Source organism: Bufo bufo, chromosome 1 (assembly GCF_905171765.1).
Source record: "Bufo bufo chromosome 1, aBufBuf1.1, whole genome shotgun sequence".
NCBI classification, from domain to species: Eukaryota; Metazoa; Chordata; class Amphibia; order Anura; family Bufonidae; genus Bufo; species Bufo bufo.
This window is the reverse complement of record NC_053389.1, coordinates 196,680,763-196,698,603: the sequence shown is the minus strand read 5'-3', so window position 1 is coordinate 196,698,603 and position 17,841 is coordinate 196,680,763. Positions and strand designations below refer to the sequence as shown.

Here is a 17,841-nt window from a genome sequence, read left to right as displayed (position 1 = left end):
TCTTTTCTGTCCAGTGAATGCCTAATGTTTGGGGCCTGTACTCCACTGCCCTGCAGTAAAATTGTTATCCACTGACCGTCAATCTACCTCCAGCCACATAATCACTTGTTCTTTTCTGCCTAGTGAATGCATAATTTTTGGGGCCTGTACTCCACTGGCCTACAGTAAATTTGTTATCCACTGACCGTCTAATATACCTCCAGCCACATAATCACTTGTTCTTTTCTGTCCAGTGAATGCCTAAAGTTTGCGGCCTGTACTCCACTGCCCTGCAGTAAAATAGTTATCCACTGACCGTCAATCAACCTCCAGACACATAATCACTTGATCTTTTCTTTCCAGTGAATGCATAATTTTTGGGGCCTTTACTCCACTGGCCTACAGTAAATGTGTTATCCACTGACCATCTAATTTACCTCCAGACACATAATCACTTGTACTTTTCTGTCCAGTGAATGCATAATTTTTGGTGCCTGTACTCCACGGACCTGCAGTAAAATTGTTATCCACTGACCGCCTAATATACCTTCAGCCACATAATCACTTGTTCTTTTCTGTCCAGTGAATGCATAATTTTTGGGGCCTGTACTCCACTGGCTTACAGTAAATGTGTTATCCACACATTTATACATTCACACACATTTATGTATTCACTTGTTCTTTTCTGTCCAGTGAATGCATAATTTTTGGGGCCTGTACTCCACTGGCTTACAGTAAATGTGTTATCCACTGACCAACTAATATACCTCTAGACACATAATCACTTGTTCTTTTCTGTCCGGTGAATGCATAATTTTTGGGGCCTGTACTCCACAGGCTGCAGTAAAATTGTTATCCACTGACCGCCTAATATACCTTTAGCCACATAATCACTGGTTCATTTCTGTCCAGTGAATGCATAATGTTTGGGGCCTATACTTCACTGGCCTGCAGTAAAATTGTTATCCCCAGACCGTCTAATATACCTCCAGCCACATAATCACTTATTCTTTTCTGTCTAGTGAATACATAATTTTTGGGGCCTGTACTCCACTGGCCTACAGTAAATTTGTTATCCACTGACCATCTAATTTACCTCCACCCACATAATCACTTGTTCTTTTCTGTCCAGTGAAAGCATAATTTTAGAGTCCTGTACTCCACTGGCCTGCAGTAAAATTGTTATCCACTGACCGCCTAATATACCTCCAGTCACATAATCACCTGTTCTTTTCTGTCCAGTGAATGCCTAATGTTTCGGGCCTGTACTCCACTGGCCTGAAGTAAAATTGCTATCCACTGACCGTCAATCTACCTCCAGCCACATAATGACTTGTACTTTTCTGTCTAGTGAATGCATAATTTTGGGGCCTGTACTCCACTGGCCTACAGTAAATTTGTTATCCACTGACCGTCTAATATACCTCCAGCCACATAATCACTTGTTCTTTTCTGTCCAGTGAATGCCTAATGTTTGGGGCCTGTACTCCACTCCCCTGCAGTAAAATTGTTATCCACTGACCGTCAATCTACCTCCAGCCACATAATCACTTGTTCTTTTCTGTCCAGTGAATGCATAATTTTTTGGTCCTGTACTCCACTGGCCTGCATTAAAATTGTTATCCACTGACCGCCTAATATACCTCCAGTCACATAATCACCTGTTCTTTTCTGTCCAGTGAATGCCTAATGTTTGGGGCCTGTACTCCACTGGCCTAAAGTAAAATTGTTATCCACTGACCGCCAATCTACCTCCAGCCACATAATCACTTGTTCTTTTCTCCCTAGTGAATGCATAATTTTTGGGGCCTGTACTCCACTGGCCTACAGTAAATTTGTTATCCACTGACCGTCTAATATACCTCCAGCCAGATAATCACTTGTTCTTTTCTGTCCAGTGAATGCCTAATGTTTGGGGCCTGTACTCCACTGCCCTGCAGTAAAATTGTTATCCACTGACCGTCAATCTACCTCTAGCCACATAATCACTTGTTCTTTTCTGTCTAGTGAATGCATAATTTTGGGGCCTGTACTCCACTGGCCTACAGTAAATTTGTTATCAACTGACCGTCTAATATACCTCCAGCCACATAATCACTTGTTCTTTTCTGTCTGGTGAATGCATAATTTTTGGGGCCTGTACTCCACTGGCCTACAGTAAATAAATGTGTTATCCACTGACTGTCTAATTTACCTCCAGACACATAATCACTTGTTCTTTTCTGTCAGGTGAATGCATAATTTTTGGGGCCTGTACTCCACTGGCCTACAGTAAAATTGTTATCCACTGACCGTCTAATATACCACCAGCCACATAATCACTTTTTCTTTTCTGTCCGGTGAATGCCTAATGTTTGGGGCCTGTACTCCACTGGCCTGCAGTAAAATTGTTATCCACTGATCGTCAATCTACCTCAAGCCACATAATCACTTGTTCTTTTCTGTCTAGTGAATGCATAATTTTTGGGGCCTGTACTCCACTGGCCTACAGTAAATTTGTTATCCACTGACCGTCTAATATACCACCAGCCACATAATCACTTGTTCTTTTCTGTCAGGTGAATGCATAATTTTTGGGGCCTGTACTCCACTGGCCTACAGTAAAATTGTTATCCACTGACCGTCTAATATACCACCAGCCACATAATCACTTGTTCTTTTCTGTCAGGTGAATGCATAATTTTTGGGGCCTGTACTTCACTGGCCTACAGTAAAATTGTTATCCACTGACCACCTAATATACCACCAGCCACATAATCACTTGTTCTTTTCTGTCCAGGGAATGCATAATTTTTGGTGCCTGTACTCCACGGACCAGCAGTAAAATTGTTATCCACTGACCGCCTAATATATATTCAGCCACATAATCACTTGTTCTTTTCTGTCCAGTGAATGCATAATTTTTGGGGCCTGTTCTCCACTGGCTTACAGTAAATGTGTTATCCACTGACCGTCTAATATACCTCCAGACACATAATTACTTGTTCTTCTCTGTCCAGTGAATGCCTAATGTTTGGGGCCTGTACTCCACTGGCCTACAGTAAATAAATGTGTTATCCACTGACCGTCTAATTTACCTCCAGACACATAATCACTTGTTCTTTTTTGTCAAGTGAATGCTTAATTTTTGGGGCCTGTACTCCACTGGCCTACAGTAAAATTGTTATCCACTGACCGTCTAATATACCACCAGCCACATAATCACTTGTTCTTTTCTGTCCGGTGAATGCATAATTTTTGGGGCCTGTACTCCACAGGCTGTAGTAAAATTGTTATCCACTGACCGCCTAATATACCTTTAGCCACATAATCACTTGTTCTTTTCTGTCCAGTGAATGCATAATGTTTGGGGCCTGTACTCCTCTGCCCTGCAGTAAAATTGTTATCCACTGACCGTCAATCTACCTCCAGACACATAATCATTTGTTTTTTCTGTCAAGTTAATGCTTAATTTTTGGGGCCTGTACTCCACTGGCCTACAGTAAAATTGTTATCCACTGACGATCTAATATACCTTCAGCGACATAATCACTTGTTCTTTTCTGTCAGGTGAATGCATAATTTTTGGGGTCTGTACTTCACTGGCCTACAGTAAAATTGTTATCCACTGACCGTCAATCTACCTCCAGCCACATAATCACTTGTTCTTTTCTGTCCAGTGAATGCATAATTTTTGGGGCCTGTACTCCACTGGCCTACAGTAAAATTGTTATCCACTGACCGTCTAATATACCACCAGCCACATAATCACTTTTTCTTTTCTGTCCGGTGAATGCCTAATGTTTGGGGCCTGTACTCCACTGGCCTGCAGTAAAATTGTTATCCACTGATCGTCAATCTACCTCAAGCCACATAATCACTTGTTCTTTTCTGTCTAGTGAATGCATAATTTTTGGGGCCTGTACTCCACTGGCTTACAGTAAATTTGTTATCCACTGACCGTCTAATATACCTTCAGCCACATAATCACTTGTTCTTTTCTGTCAGGTGAATGCATAATTATTTGGGCCTGTACTTCCCTGGCCTACTGTAAAATTGTTTTCCACTGACCGCCTAATGTACCACCAGCCACATAATCACTTGTTCTTTTCTGTCAGGTTGAATGCATATTTTTGGCGGCCTGTACTCCACTGGCCTACAGTTAAATTATTATCCACTGACTGTCTAATATACCTCCAGCCTCATAATCACTTGTTCTTTTCAGTCCAGTGAATGCATAATTTTTGGGGCCTGTACTCCACTGGCCTACAGTAAAATAGTTATCCACTGACCGCCTAATATACCTCGAGCCACATAATCACTTGTTCTTTTCTGTCCGGTGAATGCATAATTTTTGGGGCCCGTACTCCCGTGGCCTAAAATAATATTTTTCTAGGCTCCAGCAGGGCACATTTTTGAGAGTTTCCCTTTAAGACGCATAAAAATGGCCCCTGATTTAAATACATATTTTTTGTGGGAATATTTGCCATTGATTCTTCTCTGGTATGTCACTGTCCATGTTGTGGGACTATTTGTGCACTTCTAGTAAGTATTTGGTGGCTGCAAATATGACCTGAAGGTTTTTCATGTTCGCCTGCCTTTAAAGTGAATGGGCCCACCGCAAATGCGCGGTTCGACAAAATTTGATCACGCGTTCATGAAACGTCCCGGCCGATGTTCGTCCATCACTATATAGGAACCACTTTACAACCAGATTGAACACATGCGCCAGGCAGGGCGCATGTTTCAGCCCTCCTTATCGCAGCGCCAATACAATGTTCTACCCGTTGTCGATCACCATGATTCCGATTTTCAGTTGTCGTGGAGAAATCCAGGATTTGATTTCTTAATGAAGGACATGGAGCAGTTCCTTCCCTGTGTGACTCCATTCGCCCAGGCAAACAAGGTGTAGAACAGCGTGACACCGCCGTGCCCTGCACCTGTGGTATGCTGGAGGAGCACTGTGAATTGTCCCTGCAGTGGAGGCTGAGGACACGGTGGAGGATGAGGAGGCAGAGGCAGATATTGTTGCAGGACCAATGGCGTGAGAGCATGGAGGTGGAAGTGGCGTCACCTGGCCAAGTTGCTGGTGTGGCTGGGCACGAACCACATTTACGCAGTGGGCTGTAAAGGCTGTATATTGTCCTTGACCTTAGTTACAGCTACCGACCAATTTTTCCAAAAAAGACTGCATCACAAACAAATTTCACCACTGAATGACTAATCAACGAATTGTTAGTTCCTACGGAAGATACTGTACAATCACACATCAATTTTCCCAAAAAAGGCTGTTTCACAAAAAAATTTCACCACTGAATGGCTAATTGACACAATTACTCAGTCCCTACAGAAAAAAGTCTTCATTCACCGACAAATTTTCCCCAAAAAGGCTGTATCACAAAAAAAAAAGTCACCACTGAATGACATTGTAAATTCACTGCAGAATGGCTAATAACACGTACTTGGTTTTGCTATTAATACAGCGCAACAATGGCTGCATAACAATGTCGGTTCATTGCAGACCGGCTAATAAGACATATTCTTTTTCCTATTAATACATAAAAAAAAATATATATAACAATCACAATAGGATGTACATATCTATCCTATTAATACACCCCATAAATGGTTGTAGTACAATGGAACTTCACCGCTGAACGGCAAATAATATTTTTATTTTCCCACTAATAGATGCCAAAAAGGGCTGTAATTTTCTCACTTCAACACACAATGGCTAATAAACCCTTTTTCTTTTTCCCCACTAATACACGCCAAAAAGCGCTTTAGAACATATAACTGCGGCGTGAACGACAAATACTTTTTTTTTGCTACTAACACACGCCAAAAAGGGCTGTCATTTTCCCACTTCACCACACAATGGCTAACAAGCCCTTTTTCTTTTTCCCCACTAATACACGCCAAAAAAAGACTTTCGAAAATATATATAACTGCACCGCACAAGGGCTAATAAGACCCCAATAACAAGAAGGGTTTGCTGGAATTACAGAGGTATTGCAAACCTGAAATGAGAAGCAGTATAATGGAAATTTGGATCCGCAGTCAGTGCAGCAAGGTGTATTAGGATTGTTCTTTTTACCCAGGCTGTACACTCCCCTACTGAACCCTGTTCTATTTAATACTGTGGAATAATTCCTCCCTAATCCTTTCCCTACACTTTTAATGCTCTTTCCCTGAACTTCTATTCGGCAAAATATACGTTTTCAAGTCTTTCCTAGCACTGTCCCTAGCGCCTGCTAAAGTCTCTCCCTGCACTAAGTACACTGGAAAATGGCTGAATCCAAGATGGCCGAGGCTATTTAAAGGCCTGTGACATCACAGGGCTGGCTGGCTGCTGATTGGCTGCATGCATGGCATTGTGGGTTATCCACAAGAGTTCCTTGCTTTATGTCCTAACATGGGCAGCAGCCATTTTAAAAAATGTGATTCGTTACCACGAAGCGTGAGGAAATTCGGATTCGGTGCAAATCAAATAATTCCTGAAATTCGGATCGAATTCCACTTTGTCAGCTTCAATTCACTCATATCTAACTATGGTCATAACATACCAAGGCTGTTCATTCTTTTTACTCTAGTCAGACTAGTGCACGTTTCTGTGGCCCTTAAAGGATAATTGTCATATTTTCATCCAAAAATCTATTTTAGCATATGTTACTGCTGCAGCAGCTTTATGCATAAAGCAATCTTTAGTTTCTTCACTTACCACAGTTTTTCTTGAGTTTTCACCTTTTCACCTTGCGGCTGTTTTGAATCCTACATTATGAGGTTCTTCTCAAGATGGCTCCTCTGCCAGTTCTCTGAGGCCAAAACTGCATTCCCTCAGGTCACATACAAACTTTTGTAGCCAGCAGCTTCCTGCCAGCCAATCAGATTGGATTACTGAGAGACACGCCTCCTCACTCTGAAGCCTAATGCAGGCATGCAGTGTGAAGGACCGCCCCTCTGTCTTCCTAGCCGGAGACAGATGAGCCATAGCAACGTTCTTTTAAGGGAGCAGTGGAAAGGGACAGGAGACATTAAGGCCCCCTTCACACGGGCATCGTGGGTGAGGGCTGGATGCGTTAAGGGTGCATTGCGGAAACCCGAGCGAGAAGGCATGCAATTGCAGTCAGTTTTGTCTGCGATTGCGTTCTGATGTTCATTTTTTTCTGCACAAGTGCAATGCATTTCGCTTGCGCGTGAGAAAAAACTGAATGTGGTACCCAGACCCGAACCCGTACTTCCTTACTGAAGTTCGGGTTTGGGTTTGGTGTTCTGTAGATTTTATTATTTTCCATTATAACATGGTTATAATGAGAAATAATAGCATTCTTTAATACAGAATGCTAAGTATAATGTCAATTAAGGGTTAAAAAATAATAAAAACATAACTCACCTCATCCACTTGATCGCGCAGCCGGCATCGTCTTCTTTCTTCTTCTTTCAGGACCTGTAAAAGGACGTAATCACGCTCACCACGTGGTAATGTCAGCTCAGGTCCAGATGAATGAAGACAGAAGGATCTTCTATCTTCATTCAGAAGTACCTGTGCTGACGTCACCAAGTGGTGAGCGCGATTACGTCAAAGGTCTTTTTGCAGGTCCTAAAAGAAGAAGAAAGAAGACGATGCCGGCTGTGCGATCAAGTGAATGAGTTAATATATATTTTTTTTTTAACCCCTCAAGGCCCATTGTACTAAGCATTCTGTATTAAGAATGCTATTATTTTCCCTTATAACAATGTTATAAGGGAAAATAATAGCGTGAATACACTTTAATAGGGTCCGGGGTTGCTCATCCATATCATCTCCTAGCAACCCTGCGTGAAAATCGCACCGCATCCACACTTGCTTGCGATTTTCACGCAGCCCCATTCATTTCTATGGGGCCTGCGTTGAGTGAAAAAACGCAGAATATAGAGCATGCTGTGATTTTCACGCAATGCACAAGTGATGCGTGAAAATCACCGCTCATCTGCACAATCTCATTGAAGTGAATGGGTCCGGATTCAGTGCGGGTGCAATGCGTTCACCGCATTGCACCCGCGCGGAATTCTCGCCCCGTGTGAAAGAGGCCTAATGAAAGCTGTTCTTATAAGGTAATTACAGATATTTTGGCAATCATTGACAGACTAACTCCGGTATACAGTACATGCCTAGCTCTAATAAACTAGCAAATAAAACAAAATATGACAGTTATCCTTTAACTATACACACAAAGAGAAAATGTCTTCATGTTATAAGTTCTACAGGAGACATTGCATAAATGACACTTCTGACACCACTTTCTGCACTGCAGCTATTTGCTAATGCTGCACCTCTTAGACTTCTTGCTCTGCCTGCCCCTGCATGCACTCAGCATGTTATTGGGATAAACAGTTCAATCAAAAATGAGACAGCTCACCACTCTTGGTTAGTAAAAAACACTTGCACGGGATTGGATCGTTCCCAATTCCAAAGTCAGACAAATCCCAGCAGGCGCACTTGTTTCTGAATGCTTTATTGTATAATCCATATAACAGGACGCGTTTCGGTCCATCCAGTCTTCCTCAACTGCTGTTGAGGAAGGCTGGATGGACCGAAACGCGTCCTGTTATATGGATTATACAATAAAGCATTCAGAAACAAGTACGCCTGCTGGGATTTGTCTGACTTTGGAATTGGGATATTGGGATAATACTGAGAGTCCTCTTTTCCAGATAATCTTTAAAATGTCTAGAAAAGTACATAAAAGGCACAAAGAGCAACAAACACCTGGGGTAAAGAAAAGAAAAGGGGGGGAAGGTATGAAAACCACTCACCTTGGGGCGTTGTACTGGGCGTGCCAAATCAGAGCGCAGTCTCACCAGACCAAACACATTTCAAAAGTATCAATGGAAACAAAAGGAAACGAGACTTCTGGAGGGGGGTGCTTGCTTGAAAGAACTTCTGAATGCGGAACCTTAGCATATCCATTTATTCGGGTAAAATGGCAACACATTTCATGGCTGGAGTAACCCCTTCAGGCACTACACAATAAACTCTTTCAAGCAGGCAGCCCTTGGAGAAGTCTTTTTTTCCTTCTGGTTTCCATTGACTCTTCCAGATAATCTCCCCTACTTTCTGGTACAAATGCAGTAGAAAGCAGAAAAGGTGAAGCTCTAGGAAGTACCAGTACCAGTGTATGCAGGGTGTAGGCAGGGGTGTAACCTGTTCTGGTGCAGACTGCTCTGTCTCTTTTCCATCTCTCAGCTATGACATCAACCCCTTAGGAACATACCCTGATTTGGTGTTTGGCTTTTTTTTATGTCTTTTGATCTCGCGTTTCAAAATCCTTAACTTTTTTTTACTTTTCCACCAGCATAGCTGTGAGGGCTTGTTTTATGCAGGAAAAGTTATTTGTTTTTTATTTTTTATGACAACATGTTGGGGTATATCAGGTGACATGTATAACTTTAAAAAAAATTGGTGGGGTGATAGTTTTAAAAAAGGAAAAAAAGAAAATGCTCCTTTAAAAAAAATATATTGCTTTGCGTCACCATACTCTGACACTCATAGCTTTTTTTTTATTTCTACCACTGGAGTTGTGTGAAGGGTCTCTTTTTGCAGGGTGAGCTAAGCGGCACGGGCCCAGCTCCTGAGCCGACGTCTTCACTGTGACCAGGGGCATAGCTACCATGGAAGCAGGGGAAGCGACTGCTTTGGGGCTCAAACTCAGGGGACCAGGAGGAGGATAAATGGATTCTTTTTCAGGGCCTAAAGAGCATAGCACCTAGTCTTAGCACTGATATAACTAACCAAAAACTGGTGTTCTCCGAGCGCCTGCACTGCATTAAGTACTGGCAGTGCAAAGCTTCAGGACGGGACGTACAGTACAGTGTGTAGGAGTGCACTATCACCTGATACTGTGCGACATCAGGTCATAGCGTAGTGCGTGCCTAGACATAGTGCTGCAGAAAGAGCGGTGATGCTCACAGGAGGAGAAGATCATATAGTGTTAGGGGATTAAACCCGGCTCAGGTTGTGGAACTTTTAAGGAAGAATTTGAAATCCCCACTTGTTAGTACTGTTAGCAGGCTCGTCTACTACTATATCCATCTGACCCACTACTCTGCTATTTCAGCCTCTCTGCAGCATCTTCAATTTTTCTATACCACCAACTCTGCAACATCATGAGGTCTGCTACACCACCAACCCTGCAACATCATCAGCTTTGCTACACCCTCCAACTCTGCAATGACGCTGACTTTATTACATCTACAGTTCTGTTACAGCTCCAGTACTGCTACTTCATCAACTCTGCTACATCTACAGTTCTGCCATGTCACCAGCTCTGTTACATCTCCAGTTCTACAATGTCATCTGCTCTGGTACATCATTCTTTAACATCACCCTTGTAAGTCTGCTGCATCGGTGCTTCTGGCCTTCTATATCAGCACCACTTGGTCATGCTGAATAAGACTTGCTATTCTGGACAGGAAGCTTCTGACAACTCCTATACTCCTGTATACTCACTAGCATGCAGCCATTTTGTTATTTCCTGCAGTGTTACCCTATAATGTACAGAGTAGCTTGGAAACTTACACTGGGGTGATGTGGGTGAAAAAATTTACATACCAGTTGGTATATTTACGAATAGTTCTGTTTTACTCATTTGGAAACTTTTCACTTGAATATAGAAGCCATTTCCTAAATGTAAAGTACTCACATTAAGAAGTCAATAACCAAATTCTTCTTACTCACCATTTTTCTTTTTCCAGGGAGACACTGGAGAAAATATCAGATAAATAATCAATGTATACTCATTATTTTGCATATAAATTCCCCAAATTTTATACAGATTCAATCCCACCACTGTAAGAAGAAAATGATTTACATTCATACAGTAGTTAAGTTCCAAAAATGTACAAAGCTGAGTAAGGTGTAATTTTTTTACTTAGATTAATGTAGGCACTTTCAAAGACAAGCTTTTGATGTGCCACCTCACACAGCAGGGGTAAGTGAATGAACCTCAGAAGCTCATCTTGGCATTTTACTGCTGTCCCAAGTCATAGTAGCATACTCCAATACTCAGCCTCTGCCATAGAATGCAGTAATAGTAGCAGAAACGGCATGACTTACACATATCTAGTTGAAGGTCTTCCTGTTGCTTCCAATGGATTCTCGCAGCTACTAAAATTACCTTACCAGCAAAATGAGGTGGAAGTGTCTGGTGGCTTGTGAAAAGCAACAATGTATGACTGCTTGAATTGCCTACACTCACAGTTTGATGGATACACAACCATCTGCTGATAAATACCAACCATGCAACAAGTTAAAGCCTTGAGATGTAGGAGCGACTCAGGCCTATCCTACAGATTATATGCTTGGATATAGTGGCACTAATAGGAATCCAAATACCTATCCCACATTCCCAGAGTTGAAAACAAGAATATACCACACTGTTGTGTTCCCAATGGTTATTTGATCTGCTTTGTACTTTTCCTACATTCATACCAGATCTATGCAGTTTAGGGCCTTTAGGTTATTTCATAAAAAATATAATTATCAGTCCTTTCGTACGCCCTATTGTAAAATGATCACCACCAGTTCTTCTCCATGAGAGATCGCATGGCCTAATTAGAAGTCCTAGGCTCATCAAGTTCTTTTGAGGGCCTAATGGAAGGTACAGGAGCCCTGATCTACTGTGCAGGAGGTTAGAGGATGATACACTATTGAGGTGTCCACTCATGGCAGGAAAATTAGTTGTATTATGCACTTCTTTAGTTTTTCAACCCAACTTAGCTGCACCAGAACTTCTGGTTATAGAAATGATGCACGACATTTGGCCAGGCCAAATGTTTGTATTATGGAGGGAATAAGTAATGACTGCCGGCAAAAAGAGGTTTACAGCACCAGTCTTGGTGGAAGAATGAGTCATGGCTGGTTGTCAGAATGAGTCATGGTCTAAAATCAGGGCCAGGAAAAATACATTTAGGGACAATTATTTTTGACAATCATGTTTTAGCTTTTGTAATGTAGTCTTTGCTCAGCTATTATGCTATACATAGATGCACAGGCCTACTACATCAACGAATAGATAAATTTAAGGTCAAAATGACTTTTGAAGACCAGAATAATCTTAAATATAGCCATCAACCTAATGACTAAAACATTTGTGGCTCCAGCTACAGTAATTGTCCTATGGATTTCAACAGTAACTCTATGTACTCACCAGATCAGAGTAATCTAAACCACTAACTCCCCATAAAACCAAGCGCCATCAAAACAGCTTCTAGCGCAGTCAAGCTGAATAGTACAAACTACCCTGTTATGGCCTCTTAATTTTCACTGATTATAAAGGACACGGTGTCCAATGTTATCACACAGCAGTGCTGACTCATATTACTCATGTCACTAGAATTTAATCACATTACACAACTGTCGGACCACAGTGTAGATAACGCAGAGTAAATGATACACATTTAATTATCCAACAATTAAAAATTTCAAGGATGTACCTTTTTCCACTTAACATTCAATAAAATGGAGGAGGACATGACACAACATGAGGAGAATTAAAAAAAATGTAATTGTACAGAATATAGCGAATAGTGGCAATGTGGGGTCATGTGTATAATGAAAATGGGAATATAAAGATCAGAATACACAAGGAAAGAGAAAGAAGGAGAGAAAATGACTCGTCGTTAAAATCTCTTGATTATACATCTCGAAGAGAAACTGCCACTGATTTTGACTCGTCACACTTAAAGTGTCCCTTTTGCCTACACACATTAGATGTAGCCTTTGCAATCAATATTTTGTGATCAACTCACTAGGATTTAGTGACACCACTGAGGTGTTAGTGGCCAACTGCGCTTCTGTGTAGGTGACAAATACACTTGTGAACAGTTGGATTCATTCCATATGGATTTGTTCTGCAGCTTTTTCATGAAGGCTGGTTTCAGATGGCCATGTTATAACCTCACTTTAGCATCTGTACTAAGACTGCAAGAGTTAGGACATCCACATTTCTACAGATCCAGTGATTGTGGTTCGGCTTAGTTTTGCAGTGTCAATATGACTTTTCAAAATGGCCGTCATTCCTGCCATAAGGATAGGCCACACTATGGCTATGAGCCAAAGGCATGATATTTACCCTCCTCAGAATTTTTTGCTTCATATTCTCTATACAGCTGGAAGACATGAATTACGCCGACCTCTTACCCAGGGCTATAGAAGATATACAGCTCAATAACAGGGGAAATTAAACATTATATAGTTATGAAGTCAGTGGAGGTGTCAAGTCTTGCAGAATGAGACATATTCTCTCCAGCCATCCTGAATGTGAAAACATGAGGCTGGCTATTTCAAAATGAGTTTTCTAATCCAACTGCATGAAACTGAAATTTCAACCTCTGATAGCTGCCTTGTATCCCTCATTAAAAACTATATTTTCCTCCATTTTAAAAGGGAATGTGTGATCAGAACCGGCCTATTGAGCTATTTACATGTTCGCATTGGTCACTCAACGTTCAGAAACTGTTTGAAAACTTTCCTAACATTGTGAAACTGTAGCTAGTGGAGTCAGTGTGGCATATCCCTGCATGAGACTGCCCCTTGGTTCCTGGAGATCAGCAACTAGCCATGTGGGATCCTGACATGCAGTGAGCGCTTGAAGCAGAGGTGTATATGCCTTAAATGTGTAAGCTGGGAATACCCCATTAAAGGGGTTGGCCCTTTCTGAGACACTGATGATTTTGCTAGGATATGCCATTAGTGTCAGATAGATGCAGGCCCCACCTCTGGGACCCACTCCTATCTCCAGAATGGGGCACCTGAAGTGAAGGGAAAGCAGCAGCACAGGCGCAGCCATCCACTGTTCACCGCTACGGAAAGTCCAGAAATAGCCAAACCCCAACTTGACTATTTCCAGCAATCCCATAGGAGTAAATAAAGCAGTGGCTGTGCTTGTGTGGAGCTCCCATAGTAATGAATGGAGAGCATACTGCGCAAGCACGGTCACCATGTAATTCACGTTATGGGATCCAAGCAGGTCCCAGAGATGGGACCTCACCTATCTGACATCCTACCAATATGCCATCAATCTCTGAGGTGAGCCAACCCCTTTAAGTGCTTAGTGGTTGGAATGACAGGCTGCCATTTATGGAGTAAATGTGAATTTTTTTGTGCCATTTTATTTACATTATTAAACATATCTAAAAATATTTTTCTTTTTTATAATTTAATCCAGATGGGAACTATAAGATATACAATTTGAGAACCTTTGAATTTTTGCCTGTTGAAAATTGTTCACAAATTAAGAACTGAGAAATGCAGATTAGATAAGGATAAATTCCAGTAAATCTAGAACAAATCAAAATCTTTGTGATAGTTTCTCTTCAAATGTCATACATTTAGAACATCTTGAGTATAAGAAATAGACCAAGCATAATTGAATAACCCCTAACGAGGATGTGCTTTTATTCCGGCTAATGAGAACAATGGGAAGACTGTAGCAGTTCATGCCAGATTTACCCTGGAGGCGGCACTGGAACATAGTATTCTGAAGAATACTCAGCTATGTCCTGAAGAGCAGGCATGACACATAGAAAGCCCACACGTCATTCTCACAACACATAGACTCTGCAGATGCTACGTTTTGTTTTTACTCCTATAAAACCATCTGTGGGACTTCTTTAATGTAATGCCAGTGTCAAAGGATTGCATAATAAATTATGCTTGCTGAAAATAAGAAGATAAAACCACAGAGCCAAGATTTCTCACATGCATTAATAATATTCCCAGAGGCTCATGGGCAACAATCCAAAGTCTGTAACAGAGCCCTCACCTACCATAACTCATTTATTGGTCAAAGGATCCATTGGGCTTCTTAAAGCTCCAGGTCCTGGATGCATCTTCTACCTCTACACCCCCTATAGTTCTATCCCTAAAGATATCTAACCCCAAAAGTACTAGGTCTTGGCTAGATTTTGTCAATAGACATTGTCAAAATAATTTCAGAATTTACAGAGAATGAGGCAAGGGTTGTTATGTAACAATGGTGGGATCAAAACCTCTTTTGGTCCAGGGCAAGATATCATATAGTCACATTATACTGCATGTTGGATCTCTCCAAGCATGTGTAGTCAGGGCATTATCATTTATTATCTGGCAAAGGCAGGATAAAGAGTAGACTCATTAACTCAGGACTCTCAAAATCCCTGGTTCACAAAAAATAATCAGGGCGATGATCAATTAGCCAAAGATCCAACAAGTTTCAGCTCTAGTGTCCCAGTATCATTAATCAGAGCAGAACCAGACATGGACAGAGCAGGATTAGGCATGAAAAAGGTTTTCCTAACAATATCCCTCAGGTCATGTTTTACAGAACCCTGTCAAGATCAGATTATTAGTGTATCCCCAAAAGGCACAAGATACAGCCAACGAAAATCTATAGCCAGCTAAAGTGTCCATCCAAGAACATGGCTTTATTCCAGTAGCTCATTTTTATAAAGCTTGAGCCATGCAAGTATGCATGCATGTATGACGACTACAAGGATGTCTCATCATGCAAGACAACTGTTGCAGGAAAAGCCATAGAAGGAAACAGCAACACTTACCCATTTCCTCCAGTTCTGAAGTCATGGATTTGGAACGCAGTGATATTGCGGGTGGAGTAACCCGCTTGGTTTGCTGGGGCACTGGAATCGTTTAGAAGAAGAAGGACGTCTGTTAATATACAAGTATACCTTTAAACTACTTTAGCCCAAAAATTTAGCAACTGACTAATTCATTATCTTTAATATTTGATGAGTAACATTTTCAAGTATGGAGGCAGTAACCATGTATACCTCTAATTCCTTGGGCATTTGGTTCTGATGGCTCTTGCATAACTGTTGTCACTCAGCTTCTCACCGGTGCTCACTACATTATACTACCCAGCACCCCATATAGATACATCACTGACTGTGTAAATATGTCTTTTGATCTCCTGAGAAAAGAGAACCTACCTCTTTGCATATTGTTTTCCCATGGAGCACTTACAACAAGTCTCAATCCAGTTCTGGTCTCTATAAAGACAGCCTGCACCCCACCTAGGTTGCAATCTCCTACACTGCACTACATTGCAGTAACAGAAAAACAATTGATTTCTGTATTTGGCTTTGAGAATAAATGGAGGAGAAAGCAACACTGAGCTAAAAATCAGAGCAAAACACAGATACAGTATTATACATTAAAGGGAATCTGTCACCCCGATGTTGGACCATTATCTACAGTAATACATGAGTAGTTCTGCAGATATGGAGTCCAGATCACTATTTTTTATTTTCCTATTGGTCACCATTCCGCCGCTGTCAGCTCTCAGAACTGCATTGAAATACATTGTCAGGACTGCTGTGTATGCGCACACGAGTCACCTCGATTATGTTAGAACAGCGCAGCAGTCCAGCCTGTGTATTTCAGTGCAGTTTTGAGAGCTGACAGCATCGTAATAGGGGCAGTAGGAAAATAAAAAATAGTGGTCTGGAGTCTACATCTGAAGTACTATGCATGTATTACTGTAGCTAAAAGTCCAAAATCGGGCTGATGGATATGATGGATAACCTTCAAGGGGCTGCTTACATGGCAGAAACCTTTTCCAGTATGGCCATGTATACAAATCCTTAAAAGCGGTTGTAGACAAGGATTACAAAAACAGTGCCACTGCTGACCATGAGTTGTGTCTAGCATTGCAGCTCAGCTCATTTGAAGTGAAGGCGGCTTAGCTATAATACTACACGTAGCCTGTGGACATGTGCGGCACTGCTTTTGTTGTTCAAAAGTAGAATTTGTAATTAAAGAGAAATCACATTGTACTTTCATATTGTGCTAAACAAGCACCTTTAACTCTCGCTGATGACCTACATACCTATTACATCTTTCACTGATATATTGACCATCTACATGGATATGCAGTAAACACTGAGTAGTTGGTACCATACATCAATTAAACATATCCTCATTTGTACCTTTTTTTCGCATGGCATCCTCCATTTCTGGGTTCCGTGTCACCATAACAACTTTTACCATTAAGTTGTTTCCTCCCTGCCGAATCATGTTAACTACCTGCCGATGACCCACTTTTACCACATTCTGTCCATTTACCTAAGAAAAGAGAACATTGTATCTTACAAAACACAACATCTATTAGGGAAAGTCATAACCAAATGCTTGACCAGATCATTTCACATTGCAATTCCTGAGGATCTATGATGGCAATCAGTGAATGGAAACATTCTTGTTTACATTCAGAGTCTGAAGGCTTGCCCATAAAGTGTGCTGCTCATACAGGTGCACTGTTGTTAGAGCTTACAGCTTTGGCACAGTTAAGAAGCCCTCTCATAGAAAAAAAAGGTTCATGTCAGACACAGACAGCAAGCAGAGATCTTGAATATTATATAAGTTTGATCTAAAGGTTTGCTGTTAAAGGCTATGGACATCTTTGGTGCCATGTTTTTTTTATTATTATTGCCTACTACCTTTGAGCTAAAAAAATATTTTTTTTCAATTGGTGTTTATTAAATTTACAGCCCCTTTCTCTGTACAGTATTGAGATTCTCCAGTAGCAGGCCGTCTACACTGTGTTCTGTCAGGGAACTCAGCTGATGGTGAAGCCTTATCTTTGACACCTGACAGCTTATAAACACTCATTATAGCTCAGTTTTTATCTTACTTATAAGAATATGGCTGAAATAAGTGTTCATGCACTGTGCACTGTCAGGAGTTCAGCACTAAGGACAATACATAGCCGTCAGATGACGACTCAAAGTGGAAGCGAAAGTATGATGCTCACAGCCAGGCTGAAACTGTGGGTCCAATTGAATTTTTTTTATTTTAGCCGAAAATAATAGAATGCAATCATTAAAAAATGTTGCCCCAAATGTGTT

At 41.3% G+C, this 17,841-nt stretch overlaps 1 protein-coding gene across 1 annotated transcript in view; it reads right to left on the bottom strand.

Annotated features, from left to right (window-relative positions):
- The window catches only part of SHANK1 (SH3 and multiple ankyrin repeat domains 1), a 553,037-nt gene that overhangs the window by 32,227 nt on the left and 502,969 nt on the right, over positions 1-17,841 (bottom strand). The window contains exons 16-18 of the mRNA XM_040430330.1: positions 16,924-17,059; positions 15,535-15,615; positions 10,676-10,699 (exon numbers count right to left, since the gene is read on the bottom strand). Coding sequence (XP_040286264.1) covers positions 10,676-10,699; positions 15,535-15,615; positions 16,924-17,059 — 241 coding nt within the window. The remainder of the gene's footprint in view (positions 1-10,675; positions 10,700-15,534; positions 15,616-16,923; positions 17,060-17,841) is intronic.